This window comes from Pteronotus mesoamericanus, unplaced genomic scaffold (assembly GCF_021234165.1).
Source record: "Pteronotus mesoamericanus isolate MK-2021 breed Mesoamerican mustached bat unplaced genomic scaffold, CSHL_Meso_final contig_78, whole genome shotgun sequence".
Taxonomy (NCBI): Eukaryota; Metazoa; Chordata; class Mammalia; order Chiroptera; family Mormoopidae; genus Pteronotus; species Pteronotus mesoamericanus.
In genome coordinates this window covers 24,794,837-24,811,713 of record NW_026555258.1, presented here as the reverse complement: position 1 = coordinate 24,811,713, position 16,877 = coordinate 24,794,837, and the positions used below count along the sequence as shown (strand labels likewise).

General features: G+C 33.2%; 1 protein-coding gene across 1 annotated transcript in view; it reads left to right on the top strand.

The window, feature by feature from the left end:
• The window catches only part of CYLC2 (cylicin 2), a 145,708-nt gene extending 130,138 nt beyond the window's left edge, over positions 1-15,570 (top strand). Inside the window, exons 2-5 of the mRNA XM_054584086.1 lie at positions 11,333-11,373; positions 13,112-13,233; positions 14,677-14,851; positions 15,005-15,570. Of these exons, the coding sequence (XP_054440061.1) occupies positions 11,333-11,373; positions 13,112-13,233; positions 14,677-14,851; positions 15,005-15,570 (904 nt within the window). The remainder of the gene's footprint in view (positions 1-11,332; positions 11,374-13,111; positions 13,234-14,676; positions 14,852-15,004) is intronic.
• The last annotated feature ends 1,307 nt before the right edge of the window (positions 15,571-16,877 follow it).

Genomic DNA, 16,877 nt, shown 5'->3' with positions numbered 1-16,877 from the left:
CTGGGAAACTGATTACATTCTATGCTTGGACCCCAAACATCAGTACTCATTAACTCAAGGGCATTCTTAGCAAAGTAAGTTTCATAAGATTTAATGCATTCCTTTTCCAGGACTAATTGCCCCCAGAAACTGCCTGATCTAGTTTAGGACTGTACTTGCTTTTAGTATTGTTTCACTGACCTGGTCAGGGGGCCGGCAGAGCAGCCAAGAGATAAGGAGACTTCTTTCAGATAGAATGAGGACTCTGGCCATGATAAAGCTGAGGGGTGAGGGCCTTTTGCCCTTTTTCCGTGTCCCACAAGTCCTTCCCTGACGGCCCCCATGCAACTGTGCTTGTCTTAGGTTGCCCCTGTCATTGAGGGGTCTTACCCGTTATTGACTAAACAGCAGTGTGATGTGAGGAGGCAAGGGCTGCACCCCTGCCAGGGGGACAGATGTTGTCTCCTCAGTGGCCCATTTTCCCAAGGCCTCCTTCTCAGCTCCAGCCTTGGGACCTTCTTGTCTGTCGGTGAGGCTACAGTCCCTGAAACCAGGCAGGACAGTTCCCAACAACAATTATGTACCATATTTTAAAACTGATAACATATCACAAAGTCTTAGGAAATAACTTTGTGGATATCAAGGTCCAAACATCCTTACTTTTTTACTATATTATTATAAGAAAGAAATGAGTTAATATATACAAATTATTTTATAACCTGTAAAACATTTAAAATACTTAATAATATTATTTTATACATATATATTTAAGTATAATATTTATGTTTGAGAACATGGTTACTAAGCTCAATGACTTTCTAAAAACAAAAATGCTTATATACAAGCTATGATAACATTGCTGATGGACTGACTTTGGCAAACTATTAGAATATAAAAAATAACATACATAAGGCTGAAATACTCCTAATAAGCCTCAAATACTAAAGCAAATCTTTACTTTAATTTTGGCCTTTTAGGTAGGCAAAGTTCTAAGAATGACCCCAATGACCCTTTTTTTGAGTGTAGGTGGGGCTTGTGAATATGAAGAAACATCACTCCCATGGTTATGCTATGTTATGAAGTACAGGAGACTTTAAAATGAAGAGACTATCTAGATGTGTCTACTCTAATCACGTCAGCCTTTTAGAAGACATTTTTTCCTCAGTGGATAGCAGTAGAGGAAGGCATACAAATGATAGAAATTTAAACAATGGGAGGGACTTAATGAAACTGCTGGTTGAAGACAGGTCATGTGAGAAGTAGTGTGGGCATCCTCTAGAAACAGGGAGCAGCCCATAGTTGATGCTGACAGCAAACAAGAAAACAGAGGCATCAGAACCAAAGCCATAGGGAACTGAAATTTTCCAACTGACATGTCAATTGAAAACATTCTTCCTTAGACCCTTTAGATAAGAACACAGCGAAGTCAACAAATTCAATTCAGCCTGTGAGATGCTGAGCAGAGGATCCAGTTAATTTGCCTGAGATTCTGAACTATAGAACTATGAGATTTTAAGTGTGTTTTATTTTTAAACCACTAAATTTGTGGTAATTTTTATATAGCAATAGAAAAAATAGCAGTCTTATTATTTAAAAAGAAAAGATCATTAGCTCTCTAAGATCTAGATCATACTTAGTTAAGAATTACTGTAACAGATTAAATCAAGAGACCATGGTGCAGAAAGCAAGCACTGTTGGCTGCTCAGTCATGATGTGGATCTTAGTAAATGCTGAGAGAAGAAATGCATGGGGTGTAAATACTTTTATAAATCAGGTATAGACTATAAAATCCTATACAGAATATCATAGATTTAGAAATCATACTTCATTTATTATATCAGTACTTCACAAAAAAATATCAGTATCAATAATGTTAAGTTAGTGGTTGAGGAAGAAACTGCTGCAGAGAAACCTAAATTCCTAAATCACATTATGGGAGTCCCTCCACCCTAACCTGTCCAGAACTTACTGCATTGTCTGACACATGAAGAAAAAAAACTTTTTTCACTGAGAAAAAAACCAAACAAAAAACCACTGATACTTTTGCAGTTTATCTCTAACAGTGGCTGAAGTTTAATAAATTTATTACTTAAGTGCAAAAATCAGTTGAAATTCCCTAAAGAGAGCTAATAATGGCAAAGTGTCAAATACTACCCTGTATAGTTTTTATTTTCATCTATTTGCGGGGTGGAGTAATGGATGGAGTACAAATTATCCAATTCAGATATGAAAGCAGATGATTTTAATAAACATCTAGCCTTCTTCAAAATCTTGTACCTATGAGAGGGTCATAAGGTTAAATAAAACTACATGAAAAATTGAAAATATTTTAAAGCTGTTAAAGCAATGGGTTATTTTTAAACCACCAGTTGTTGTTCGGTCAGTAATAATAAGTCAAGGTAAATACCAACCTTAGACTGAATATTTGAGATTATTAAAACACAAAGAAAAGCAGGTCCTCTTGTTTTCCCCTGTAACTGGCAGAGCTCTTGGCCTCTTTATGATGTCACCCCTTAACATCACTAATTTGACCTTACACGCTTAGGTCCTGGCAAACTGTAGGAGGGGAAATGTCTGTACCAAGATTGTAAGTCCTCTTTTCAAATTTTATGTTTTAAAATAACTGAAATGCTCTAGACTTAACATTTATTCTCTTTAGTGAACAGAGATATTTGTTACATTATTAATCATGCCATTGATAAACAAGAGGGAATATGTAGAGAAACACATCCTTAAGCAACATTATAGGATATTCTGATCCAAGTATTAACTAGTTCATTCACATCAGTAAAATATAGACATGGCTTTAGATAAGTCTTTCTCAATGTGATTCTCCATTTTTTTTGTTATATTATATTTTGGAAAATAAAAAATAAAATAACTCATCATTCTCATTCAGGCAACTATCACAAATGACTCCTTAAGGGTCATTTGGAAATTTATGGCATTTTAAAAAATATTACAGTGACCAAAAAGTGCTACTGACCTTTAGAATATGTGGGTCAAAAGTACCAAAACTTCGCTAATAAATGGGGCAGCCCAACACAAAGAAGACCAATATAAAAAGATAATCCAGAATGGGAAGCTTGATGATAGTTGATTCCTGATGTTTGATTTATTTTGTGTTAAAATGGGGTTTTAATGAAAGTTAAAACATTTCAGTTATGGGTGGTTGTTTTTCTTCCTCTGAATGCATGAAATAAAGGCAAAGGTACAGAACTCCGGAATATAAAAGAAAGTGTAACTGAGTATCCTTTGGACAGTAATGTTATTGGGAAGATAAAACACAAATCTTGAAAATAAATACAAATAAAACAGACTTCCCTTAGGCACTGGTGCCTACTTCATTATAACATAAAGAACATACTTCAGTAAAAAATTCGAATGTATTTGTCATGATTACATTAGAGGCCCCAAGTGGATTGTTAACTAATACACAATCATCTATGTTCATGCATATACCATGACAGAATTAACTATGGTAATTATTTTAAATTGTTTAAGCACAATAAAATATTGATGGCATTGCTATTATCTTGAATGTTGCATGACTTTCAAAGAACTTCACCACCACAATGGTTAAAAACTTATTTTTGGTTTTATGATGATTGCTGGTATAATCCCAATACTCCCATGCTATTTAAAAGGAAAGTGTGGTTAAATTCAAAATCAAATGGCCTGATTATTGGTCAATGAAGTACACACAAAATCCTTAATAAAAGTTCATATTTCCTTGGGTTCAAGTGGCAACTTTCAATTCACTTAACCGAAAGGCAGAGATGCAAAAAATAATTTTCCAATAATTAAGTTTAGACTTGTATGCCTGTGCCATGGTAACCAACTTGCAGTTGATAAAGAAAATTCTCCTCTCCTCTGTGAGCTCAGTTTTTCCTCTCTCTACTTATTCTACTTTAATATATTTATTCATCTAAACCTCAATAACCGCACTCAAGAGTCACCTCTTGCCGTTGCCTCTAATTCAGGTTGTGTCAGTCAACTCAGTACTTCCATTCCTAATATTGAATAGTAGTTCTGGGACTTCTAAAGGAAGTGGGAGAAGTTTCCTAAATATTTGGCATCAGATGTGGAGAAAAACTTTTTAACTTCTAGTCTTATTTTCCAGATCTTATATCCACTATACATTTTATCTTTTACTCTCCTGAATTATATGAATAAGGATCTGTCTTATATTCTTGGCCTAGGGCTTCACCTTGATCTGGAAAGTTTATCAGCAGCCTTGGCACTATTGACATTTCAGACAGGATTACTCTTTACTGGGGTTGATAACTGGGGGTAAGGGTTGTCCTATACATTGTAAAATGTTTAGCAGCATGCAAGTGTACATAAACTCATGCATACCCAGAATTGTGATAACCAAAAATATCTGAGACATTGTAAAATGTCCCCCGAGGAAGGGAATTCAAAATAAACCGAGATTGAGAAACACTGCTCTAGAAAATGTTAGAAAATGACAGAAAATCTCACCATTATACAATAAGGTCTTAACAAGACAGTGACAATGTGGCAGTTGATCTTTACCTCTATGTAGAGACTCCTCTAGCAAATACAAGTAGTGACTTAGTCCCCAGTCAGTCCTTAAAAAACCTTTTGCCAAGACCTCTACAAGCTTATTTGTCACACATCTATTGCAGAATCCCAAAATCCATACCCTGCTGGCAAGATATCTTGGGATATTCACAGATACAAACTGTGGCCATTTCAAATGAAACTGTAGAAAATATATTATTGAGGGCCCTAGTCCTTTGAATTTATTCCATATTTTAAAAAGATACCCAGATATATATTTAAAGACAAGAGTAAATACAAGCATATTTTGTACTTAACATCGAGAGTTTTCAAGGGTAAATCCCTCCCATTGATCTGCCAACAGCAACCAAGGCTCAAATACAAGAAGAAGGTGTACTCAGCTCACACAAAGGGTTTACCTTGAGTACTCAGCTTGGGTGATAGGGGAGGCTGTGTCACTGGACCCTACAGGATACCTACTACATTAGGCCACACTACCAAGACACAGATCAAAGCAGCTCTACCTAATACCTAAAAACAAACACAGGGATGCTGCCAAAATGAGGAAACAAAGAAACATGGCCCAAATGAAAGAACAGATCAAAATGCCAGAAAAAGAGCTAAACTAAATGGAGATAAGCAGTCTATCAGATACAGAGTTCAAAACCCTGGTTATAAGGATGCTCAAGGAAATTAGCAAGGACCTAAAGAGCATAAAAAAGATCCAGTCAGAAATGAAGGATACATTAATTAAAATGAACAATTTACAGGGAAACAACAGTAAAGCAGATAAAGCTGAGAATCAAATCATTAATTTGGAAAATAAGGAAGCAACAACCAACTAATCAGAACAAGAAGAAAAGAGAAGCCATAAAACTTGGATAGTGTAAGCAGCCTTTGGGACAACTTTAAGCAATCCAACATTTGCTTCAAAAGTGTGCAAGAAGAAAAAAAGAAACAGCAAGAAATGGAAATCTATTTGAAAAATAATGAAAGAAAACTTCCCTAATTTGTTGAAGGAAATAGACATGCTAGTCCAGGAAGCACAGAGAGTTCCAAACAAGATGGATGCAAAGAGGCCCACTCCAACACATATCATAATTAAAATGCTAAGTTTAAAAATAAAGAGATGGGAGGGTGGGTGTGGGAGAATGGGTGGGAGGTGAGGGGATTAAGAAATATAAATAGGTAGTCACAGAACTACTATGGGAATGTAAAATACAGTATAGGAAAGGGAATTGAGAAAGAACTTTCACACATGACCCATAGACATGAAAAGCAGGGGAGACTGCCTGAGGGAGTGGGAGGGGCTCGGTGGAGGGGGACCAAGGGGGAAAATCAGGACAACTGTAATAGTACAACCAATAAAATATAATTTTAAAAAACTGAAAAAAAGTTTTCAGACCAAAAATAAAAATGAAACAACACGAAGTGGTTAAATATTTACACCTTAAAAAAAAGTTTTTCATTGGTTATTCAGAAGTAGGTTTTTCTCCTAAATAATAAAGTCCCCCATGTCTCCAACCGTGGGCTCTCAGCTTTTACTTAGGAAAGCCAAAACCTAGCTTCCCTTCCTAAGTCATTATTAACACACTCTATTCAGAAAGCTGACAACGAATATCTTCATTACTTAAAAAAGCTCACAGATACTGAGACTTCTTAAAATGATTGAATTTTCTACCTGAAGTGAAGGCAGACTTGTAGCTATGTATGCCATTTAATTTTGGTTAAGATGAAGTATTAGCTATTTGTTTCCTTATATATGTCCAGAGAACTTGATTCAAGAACTAGTTGTATTGAACAGCCTTTTTGACATAATTGTTGCATCTTTTCTTCTTTTCAGCATAATTAAATTAGACCACCTTCAGAATCTTGAGGACTTATTTTAAAGGAATGAAAATAAATATATATTCATATAAAATGACCTCAAAATAAAAAATAATAAAAGATACGCAAACAGTTTTTTTTCTTAAATAAGAAACTTCAGAAATTGAATCTAAATACATTCTGGTTCTAAAAAACTTCTCGAATGTCCCAGAGAAGCAAAAGAGAGACACTGCCACCAGCAAAACCAGACTTAGATGAAAGGGTCGAAAAATGCTCTCTAGTTCCAAAAGATTAATAATTGCTAATGACATATGCAAATTTACATAAAGGTATGTGGATCGTTGTTATTTGGGTGTCCTATTAGCTCTTCTCAATAAAAATGAAAGAGAATCTAAATACATGAATTGTCGCTAACATTGTCCTAACCAAGCTAGAAACAGATAATGTCAACCACACCATTAGGTTACACTGTGCCAGTTTCCAGTAAATCCACTTTGCCCTTCTCCCACAAATAGCTGTTATGTTACCAGAAACAGTCTTGCCTGTTCTTGAAATTCACAGAAGTTATATATAGTATATGCTTTCATGTCTCTGATATTTTCTTTCAGTTTAATACTTATTTGGATTCATCCATGTTGCCATACTTGCATATAACAGTAAACCATTCCTTTACGTTGCTGAGAAGTATATCATTAACATGAATATACCACAGTTTATGCATTCTCTTATTGATGGGTATTTATTTGAGTTACTTTAGTTTTGGGTTATTATGAATAAAGCTGTTATACATATTTTTGCCCAATTCTTTTGTAGACTTTTCTCAGATAAAGTACTAGTGGAAATGATGAATCATACATAGAACATGTATAAGTTTAACTTTATTTTAAAAATCACATGGTATTCCAAAGTGGTCGTATCATTTTTACACCCACCACCAATATTGAACGTGTCAGATGCTCTACACAGTTGCTGACTGTTGACGTCATTAATCTTTCACTGTCTCTGCTTTAGTGGGTATAAAGGAGATCTAATCAGAATATTTTTCCCCTTATAAAAATTTTTAGTTTTCCCATACAGTTCTTGCTTATTTTAAAGCTTATTTCTAAATATTCTTATGTTATTGTAAACTATATTGTTTTCTTAAACTTATATCTTCCAATTTTCTAGATATAGATATATAGTTTATAATTAGCCCTTGCATCATATAATTTTACTACATTCACATAAGAGCTCTAAATAATAATATTTGTAGATGTCATTGGATAGTATATTTACTCAATCAGGTCTTTTGTGAATAGAAACAATTTTACTTCTTCCTTTCCAATCTTGATGTTTTTATTACTTTATGGAATAAAATAGGATCTGGATTACAATGTTGAATAGCAGGCTGAGCATCCTCATCTCGTTTCTGATTTAGAGAGGAAAAACAGTGAATATTCTACCATTAGAGTTGATTTTAATAGTTTTTATTTACTAGTTAGATTAATTTAATTTCTCATTCTTGCATAATTTCAAATGGAAAAAAATCAATCAGACATACATGTTTCAGGGTCTGGGTGAGGATAGATATGTAGGCATATCAGAAAAGAGGTTGGCTGCACCTGATTATAATGAAAGAGTACCTAATTATAAACCAAAGCCATATTTAAATTTTCCATTGATTTATACCTTTTTTCTGCCTTAGTCTCATGTAGTCCATGGCAACCTACCATTGATTCCTTTGCAGTAATTTTTAGATCTTTTATTTTTTAAATATTTTTTAAAATTTATTTTCTTTATTTTATCAAATACATTTTTCTCTGCCCTCCCCCCACCGCCTTTCCCTGCCCCCTCCCCAATCCCTCCCTTAATCCTTCCCCTTTGGTTTTGCCCATGAGACCTTGCTACACATTCCCCGACCCTCCCATTCCCTTCCTTTTCCCCTGTACCCCCTTCTCTCCATCCCTCTTGTCTCTGTTCGTTTCTTTTCCTTTCAGTGTTGCTGGTCTTATTTTCCTTGCATCTTTGTATTGTTCGTTAGGTTCTGCTTATAGGTGAGATCATATGGTATTTGTCTTTTGCTCCCTGGCTTATTTTCTCTTAGCATAATGCTCTCTAGTTCCATCCATGCTGTCGCGAAGTTTAGTACTTCTTTTTTTCTTTCTGCTACATAGTATTCCATTGTGTAAATGTACCATAGTTTTTTGATCCAGTCATCTACTGATGGACATTTAGGTTGCTTCCAACACGTGGCTATTGTAAATTGTGCTGCTATGAACATTGGGGTGCATAGGTTCTTTTGAATTGGTGTTTTGGGATTCTTAGGGTATAGTCCAGCAGAGGAATCACTGGATCAAAAGGCAGTTCCATTTTCAGCTTTTTGAGGCAATTCCACACTGCTTTCCACAATGGCTGCACCAGTCTGCATTCCCACCAACAGTGTACTAGGGTTCCCTTTTCTCCACAGTCTCGCCAGCACCTGTTGTTTGTTGATCTGTTTATGACGGCCATTTTAATAGTTTTATCTGAACACACTTTATCCATTTGTGGAAGACATCTTTTATTCCTAGTTTTCTGAGTTTTTAATTATAAATGAATGATGCTTTTTTGGTCCAGAAAATCTTTTACATGTCTTGAGATGATAAGTTCGTATTTTGATATTTAGAGTGATTGCATTGGTTGATGTATATATGTGAAAAAACCTTATATTCCAGAGAGTAAACGTCAATGGTCATGATGTATTACCCATTTTATATATTGTTCAGTAAGGTTAGTTAATACGTTGTTAAGGAATTTTTTGTCTGTGTTAATGCAATTTATTGCTTTATAACATGTATTTCTGGTAATGTCTGAGAGGTTTGGGGTTACAGTTATTTATATTGGTCTCAAAAATGAGTTGAAATATCACTTTCCATCCTCTTGTTTTTGAAAAACTTATGTGCAAAATTTCTCCTTAAATTTTTCATTTAATTCATTGGCAAAATGGACTAGGCCTGTGCTTTTCTGTTTGATAATTAATTAACATAACAATTAAAGAGCTACCCATATTTTTATTATTTCATCATGTACCAGTTTTGATAAACTGAGTTTTACATGGAGCTCATCTATATCACTTAAGTTACTGAATTTTTTATCATGAAGTTGTTAATGATATTCCTCATTATTCTTCAAAATCTACATAGTTATAAATCCTGCATCAGTCCTAATATTGGTAATTTGTGGGTTTTTTTTTCTTTTCCTTCATCATTATTTCTAGGACTTAACTAGACATGTTAACTCATTTTAATAATCTTTTATAAAAAACCCAAATTTTAGAATTTTATATTTTCTCTAATTTTGTTCAGTCTTTCACTGATTTTGGCTTATAGCTCTATAATTTCCCCTCTTTTAATTTAGTTCAATATTTTTCTAATTTTAAAGCAGAGACTTAAAGCATTGATTTTAAACCTTTTCTAATTTAAGGAATTAAAGCTAAAAATTCTACTGTATGAACTACAAGTAATAACCCACAATTTTCAATGTATTATTGTTTAGTTGCTTCTTAAAATAAGTATACACTGTAATTTCTGTTTGACCACTGGCTGACTTTTCAAATACCTGTGTTGTTACATGGCATTGAGTTGTCTGAGCTGCCTGAAGACTCAATGAATGAGTGATGTGCACAATGTCCTATACTCTACCGCCCTGCTCAGCTCCTGTAGACTCATTTCAGTGACTCCTCTTATGGTGTCAGTCCATCTCATATTTGGTCTTCCCCTTTTCCTGATGCTTTCTATTTTTCCCCAGCATCCTTGTCTTTTTCAAAAAAAAAAAAAAACCAAAACAACCCTTCCTTCTCATGATATGCCTGGAGTAGGACAGTCTCAGTTCTGTTATTTTTGCCTCCAGCAATGTTTCAAGCTTAATTTTCTCTAGGACTCACTTGATTGTCTTTCTGGAAGTCCAAGGTATCTGTAAGAGCTCACCTCTACCGCCATATTTCAAATGAATCAATTTTTCTTCTACTGTCCAATTTCTGTGTATTTTCTATATAATTTTCTTATTGATTTATAATTCAATTGCTTGGTGATCAAAGAAAATGAACTAGAGATTCACAAGGAATTATTGGGCCATGTCTATGAAATAGTTTTTAAATCTCAAGTTTAAAAATATTGTTTCATAAACCTGAAGTATTTCATCTTCCAGAGCATTTAGAACAGAGAAGTTCATAACCATGGACATCAAAATTTCTTCAGGAAATGTTTTTGTATTTCTGTGTCTGTACAAGACCAATAATAAATCTATTTGTGTAATATAATGGGAAAATATAGAATAATATTTCTCTAATAAATTGTACTATTTGCCTCCATTATAAGTATATAAAAGGTAGACTGTGAAATTAACTTTGTGGAGACAAATATGCTCATATAGTACTAAAATAAATGAAAACTTATAAGTGGAAAATACTTTGTAACATAATTTTATTTCTCAGATTTTTAGAGAACAAAGGAAAAATTGAAATTCAGGTTAATATTGTGGTACACACTGACTCACAGAGACACACGCACACATACATTCATATACACACATGCCATGGAATGATCTGGATTTAGTTAAGTCCTGAAAATAATTTGAGGATCTGGCTTTACTTAAGTATAGAATTTTCAAAGTGTTGTCTCAATTAAAATCAATTGCAAGGAAATTTGGAGAATGAGGTGGGGAAATGAATTCAATCACGGCTTCACAATTTTTAAAATGTCTGTATTTTAGATATGAAAGGTTGATAAGATACTTTTCCTTATATTTTATTCCTGTTGTTCTAGCTCTGTTGAAATTTGCTTTAAAAGCAAAAACATATTCTCATCTCTGGTACTATGAGATGGGACTATAGTCTGGGACTATAATATTACATAATGATAGAGATCTGAGAATGCAATGCAATGTCTACTTGGTAGTGGCGAGTCCTTAGGCATAATAATGATTATTAAATACAGTGATTTTTGTATAAATTAATTGAAATCTTTCCCTCTTATTTTAATAGCCAAAAAGTAAACTTTGGGGCACATGATAATTACATTCCAGGTAAGATATAGTTCAATATATATTTAAAAAAATGTATGATTAATTTTAGGGACAAGCGATTATCCTCCATTCAAAGTGATAAAGCAATAGCTGTCATGGAATGTTATTAAAAATCAACTTTTCACTTGCCAAGGTACCTTTTCGACGGTCTCAATGAACATTTTCTAAAGATATTTTGGTTCTAAATCCAAAGAAGATTAAGCAAATATGTATAGAACCATGAAGGTGGACATTTACATGTTAGAAGTCATTCAATTAGATAATCTTACAATTCAAAGGCAGTGTAAAATAATTGGATAAACAATTGTTTATCCATGTCAGAAATGTCTTCTACTACAATTCTGATAGATTATATCAGGGTTTAAATTGGCTAAAAAATTCATTACTTGACAAGGCCAGTCAAACTTGTGTTGGAAGACTTCATACATCAAGTGGTTTTCCCTTATATATTGATCTGATATATACCTTTCATTCTGCATATTTTCTCATTGCTCCTGCTTCTGTCTTTAGGAAATGCACAGGACACGTCTATTTTCATTTACACACAGTATTACCACACATATTCAAACACAGTGCAGATATCTCTCTCACTTGTCTCATTGGTAAGCTAAATGTCTTTATTTCTATTATAGTTTGCAGGTAACTTTATACTCCCAGTCACAATTCTGTAGGTACTCCTTTTAAAAATATTTTTATTTATTTATTGTTTAGAGAGAGGGGAATGGAGGGTGAAAGAAAGGGAGAGAAACATCAATATGTGGTTGCCTCTCTCACACTCCCAACTGGGGACCTGGCCAGCAACCCAGGCATGTGCCCTGACTGGGAATCGAACTGGCAACCCTTTGGTTCGCAGGCCAGCACTCAATCCACTGAGCCACACCAGCCAGGATACAATTCTGTAGGTACTTTTTATTTGTTAATTTCTTATGTGCCACCTCTAACAATGAAGTTCTTAGGTATACAACATTTACTTTTGTAGCTTAGAAATTGATTATAAACTAAGGAAATCTAAAGCAGTGATTTTCAACCTTTTTCATATCATGGCACACATAAACTAATTACTAAAATTATGTCACACACCAAAAAATGTATTTTTTGCCTATCTGATAAAAAATAATTTTGATTTTGATTCATTCATACCTGACAGCCATTGTTGTGTTGGCAGCTGTCATTTTTTTATTTGACAATCTAAAGAGTCAATGCTCCTGACTAAATATGCAGGTATTGCATGTTTTAAAATTTCTTGCAGTACACCTGCTGTGGCACACTGCTTAAAAATGCTGCTCTAAAGAGTTTAGCATTTAGAGTCAATCCTATATTTACTGAACATTTTATAACAGGCACTGCACTAATTACTTTGAAGGCTGCAGAAGTAGTTACCATGTTTTTTGTTCTAATTATAACTGTATTCTAATCAAAAGAGTGTAAAGCAAAAATCTAGACTGGATTAGATAGAAAGACTAAGAGGAAGCAGTAAAATGGTTTATTTCCATTCATCTTACAGATTATATTAGTTTTACAATCACTACTTCATATAGTTTTCTGTAAAGGTAGGAAGAATAGAAAAAAATTTTTTGTTTTTTCATATTAATAGTAGAGAATTTCAAATATTGCCAAATAAATGAAGACATAATTTTAGTTATTTGTTTATTCATTTACATGATATATAACTAACTGCTCTATTAGTTTTGATGAAATACTATTTACTCTAAAGCGTATATTTATTTTCTTATTTTAGTCAGTGAATTAAGCAAAAAATCATGGAATCAGCAACACTTTTCCCTAATATTTCCCAAACCACAACGGCCAGGAAGAAAATTAAGATCAAGACCTTCCCAACTACAAGATAATACAGTTTCTGTGAGTATTAAGATCATATAATTTTCCAAGTTACAAACTTGTAAAATCTTGTATAGTTATATGTCTTGATAGATCATCACTGGCCAATGAGATTTCTGTGATGATGAAAATATTTTATTTTTTGTATGCCAATGCACCTGTTGAACAGAAAATGAGGCTAGTGTAACTAAGGAATTGAATTTTATATTTCAATTCAATTTAATTCACATGTGGCTCTTAAAATTCATATGACACAGTAAAGTTAAAGGTAATTCAAATTCTTCTACTTGGATAAAGTAGATGTATTTTATATGCATTTCCCAGTATAAAAATTTCTCCCTTATTTCACATTAACTATTTGCTTAGTAAACCTACATTATAGAAAATACGTAGGTTTACAATAATTTTGTAGGTTTACTACAAAAGCACAGAAATCTGTAGATCCTAATGCTACAGTTAGTATAAACTTTTATCTCCAACCTTTATCTTCAACATTCAAAAAATATTCCCCAGCTAGAGAAATCCACTTACTAGAATCATTATACTCGAAGTTTCAACACATCCTTTTTCCTGTAATTTAGAATTCAGGATTCTGAATTTGGAAGATAGGTATTTCCCAAGGTTTCTGATGTCATCATGGGATATAAAAATGTTTAAAGAATAGTTTTCACAAGATAAATGTATCATTGATCTTGTTTATTTTAGGACATGTACCCAATCTGTACTGATCCATGTTTCTTCTGTCTCCTAACATTTTTTTCTTGCCTTTTTCAATTTATTTTCCTACTACTTGTTAACATTCCTTCCAAAATTTCCTATATTTGCAATTAAATTTTTTATTTCAATCACAAGTTAAAAATAAAATGCACCATTCTGCACAAATTAATGTGCACTGAATGTTACTGTTTTCATTATTGCACTTTCCTATGTGATGATAATTTATATCTTGCCATACAAGATGATTTTTAAGCTTTTACTTTTAACCACAGTTAGCATTTTAAGTTCCAAAGACCTTAAATGTAACAACAGAGATCAGCATCTACTTGAACAGAAAACCAATAGATATTAGAAAATAATTAGTTTCTAAGTTAGTCTCAGAATGGAGACTAGGCAAGATGTTTCGAGAATCTCTAAACAGAGAGTCAAAAAAAAAATCCTTTTTCAGCTTGTGAAGAGAGTTTCTGATATGTCATTGGTAAGTGAAGGTCTGTATCAATTTTAACATACAATAATATAGGAGTTATGAAAGTACTCTAAATTGAAATTAGATATAAAATTAGACATGTATAACAATTAGTTGAAAAAGAATGAAATTAAAAAGCAAAAATAAACTATAAAATCTACAATTTATTTGCTATTAAAATCTAAAATCTTTTCATGGTTGAAGTTAAAATGTATTTGATATCTGGTAACAAAGTCTGTGTAACTCATACATATTACTTACTATTCTAACCAATATTTCAGAAATATAATGAAGACAAATTAAGGGGAGGTTCTAAACGACCATTATGGATGCACCGGTCTTTAATGCAAATTTCTGAAAGACCATCTGTTTATTTAGCTGCCAGGAGACAGCCTTCACATAAACCAGCTCATCTCCCACCGTCAAAGGCACAGCAACCTTTACCTACAACAATAAGTAAGGGAGCTAAGGAAGACAAGAAGGACAAATTAGGTTCAGAAGCTAAATCCACAGTCTCACAGGAGTCAAAAATTACCAAAAAAGATTCAAAGAAAGAGAAGGATTTAGAAACAGAAACAAAAGACAAGAAAAAAGGCAGTATAAAACTAGATGACAAAAAAGATAAGAGGGGTTCTAAAAAGGGCAAGGACTCAATTACAGTATCAGAAGCTGAAAAAGAAGACACACAGGAAGCCACTGTAAAAGATAAAGGCTCAGAGAAGAGCAAGGGATCCATTGTAGAATCTGGAGAGGAAAAAGGAGACACAAAGAAAGAATCCAAAAAAGATAAAGGTTCAAAGAAGAGCAAGGAATCAGTTGCAGAAACTGAAGATGAAAAAGGAGACACAAAGAAAGAGTCCAAAAAAGATAAAGGTTCAAAGAGGGGCAAGGGGTCAGCTGCAGAATCTGGAGATGCAACAAAAGATGCAAAAGAGGATAAGGATGGAAAAAAAGATACAAAGAAATCCAGTGAAAAAGGTGATGAGTCAAAGGGCAAGAAAGATGCCAAAAAAGATGCCAAGAAACATGCCAAAAAAGATTCTAAAGCAGACACTGACCCTGAATCTGCTGAGGCAAAAAAGAAGGCAAAAAAGGAAGCGAAGAAGAATGAAAAGAAAGAGGCAAAGAAGGAAGCAAAGAAGGAAGCAAAGAAGGATGCAAAGAAGGGGAAGTAGGCCTTGGATAACATCAAAAGCATATTATCTGAAAAAGTTTTAGAGTCTGAAACTGAATCTATGAGTGAAAAGGGGCAGGGTCTGAATATTTAATCAAATACTTTAAAAAATAGGGCAAAGAACAATACCAAGAAAGACCCAGAAAATCTTCATAAAAATATAAGATGTTAAGAAGAATTAACAGATGATTAGATGAAGGACTTGAAGCATACTTATGATGAATTTGGAGATATAAAGTGTTAAACAAAAGGTCCCTAGAAAGATTCAAATAATATACATGTAGGATGTAGAAGTTAATGATACTGAACGTAGCAGTATGGAAAAAAAATTGAGGAAGGCTTTGATACAATTTAAGAAGGCAGATGTTGAATCTATAGATTCAAGCAATTTGAAGTTGCATCCACAGATTTAAACATAGGAACCAACAGGGGTCATGAGAAAAAGCCAAACAAATTTCAGAATACTTTCAAACAAATATAAATTCAAATTAAAGGTAGTGTTCCTCAAAAAAAGAAAAGAAAAAATATTGTTACTTTCTTGTGAAACTATACCGCCATCTCTGAAGTACAAATTGCTGCAACCAGGTTCATGGATGTTGAATATTCCACCTCCACGCAAGTTAAACACATTTGGTAAGTTAGTTTTATTTTATTTTAAACCAAAATGGATTAAACAATTGAATAAATTTATAGGTTTAAATTGATTACATTTTAATAAAATCTCTGTAACCTGCTGATTAGGTTTTGACTACAATTTTACCAAGTGTAGGCTTTCTCATTATAAGAAATATTAAAGAATTTGGTAAAAACACCACTAAAATGAAGATTTATGAAAAGGTTAAGGGAAGTAGAATTATTTTTCATGAGGGAGAAGAGACTGGCCGATGGTATAACTCTAACAATTACTTATTATAACTTTTTTTTTTAAATAGAGAATTTTGGCCAACTTTTCTGTATATGATTATTGTCCAAATTACCAACTTGAGTAAATTTAAATGAGGCATATGAATAGATTCCTGATAAATTTCTAAATACATATAGACAACCAAATTAAGCAGCATTCAGAGTCTAACAGTGAAATATTTATATACTATTTATATATGAAAATAATTAACTTTATTTTTTTATTTACATTAAATTTTCTTGTAACTATGTCTCATTAATGTGAAAAAATTAAACATAACAAAAAAAATGCAAACCCTTGAACTTCCCACGTAATGATAATTAAATCTCTTCTGATTTAAAACAGTCTCTCAGATAAACTCAACATTGTTACAGAATTTCCTAAGTGATTTCCTTTCCTCCTTA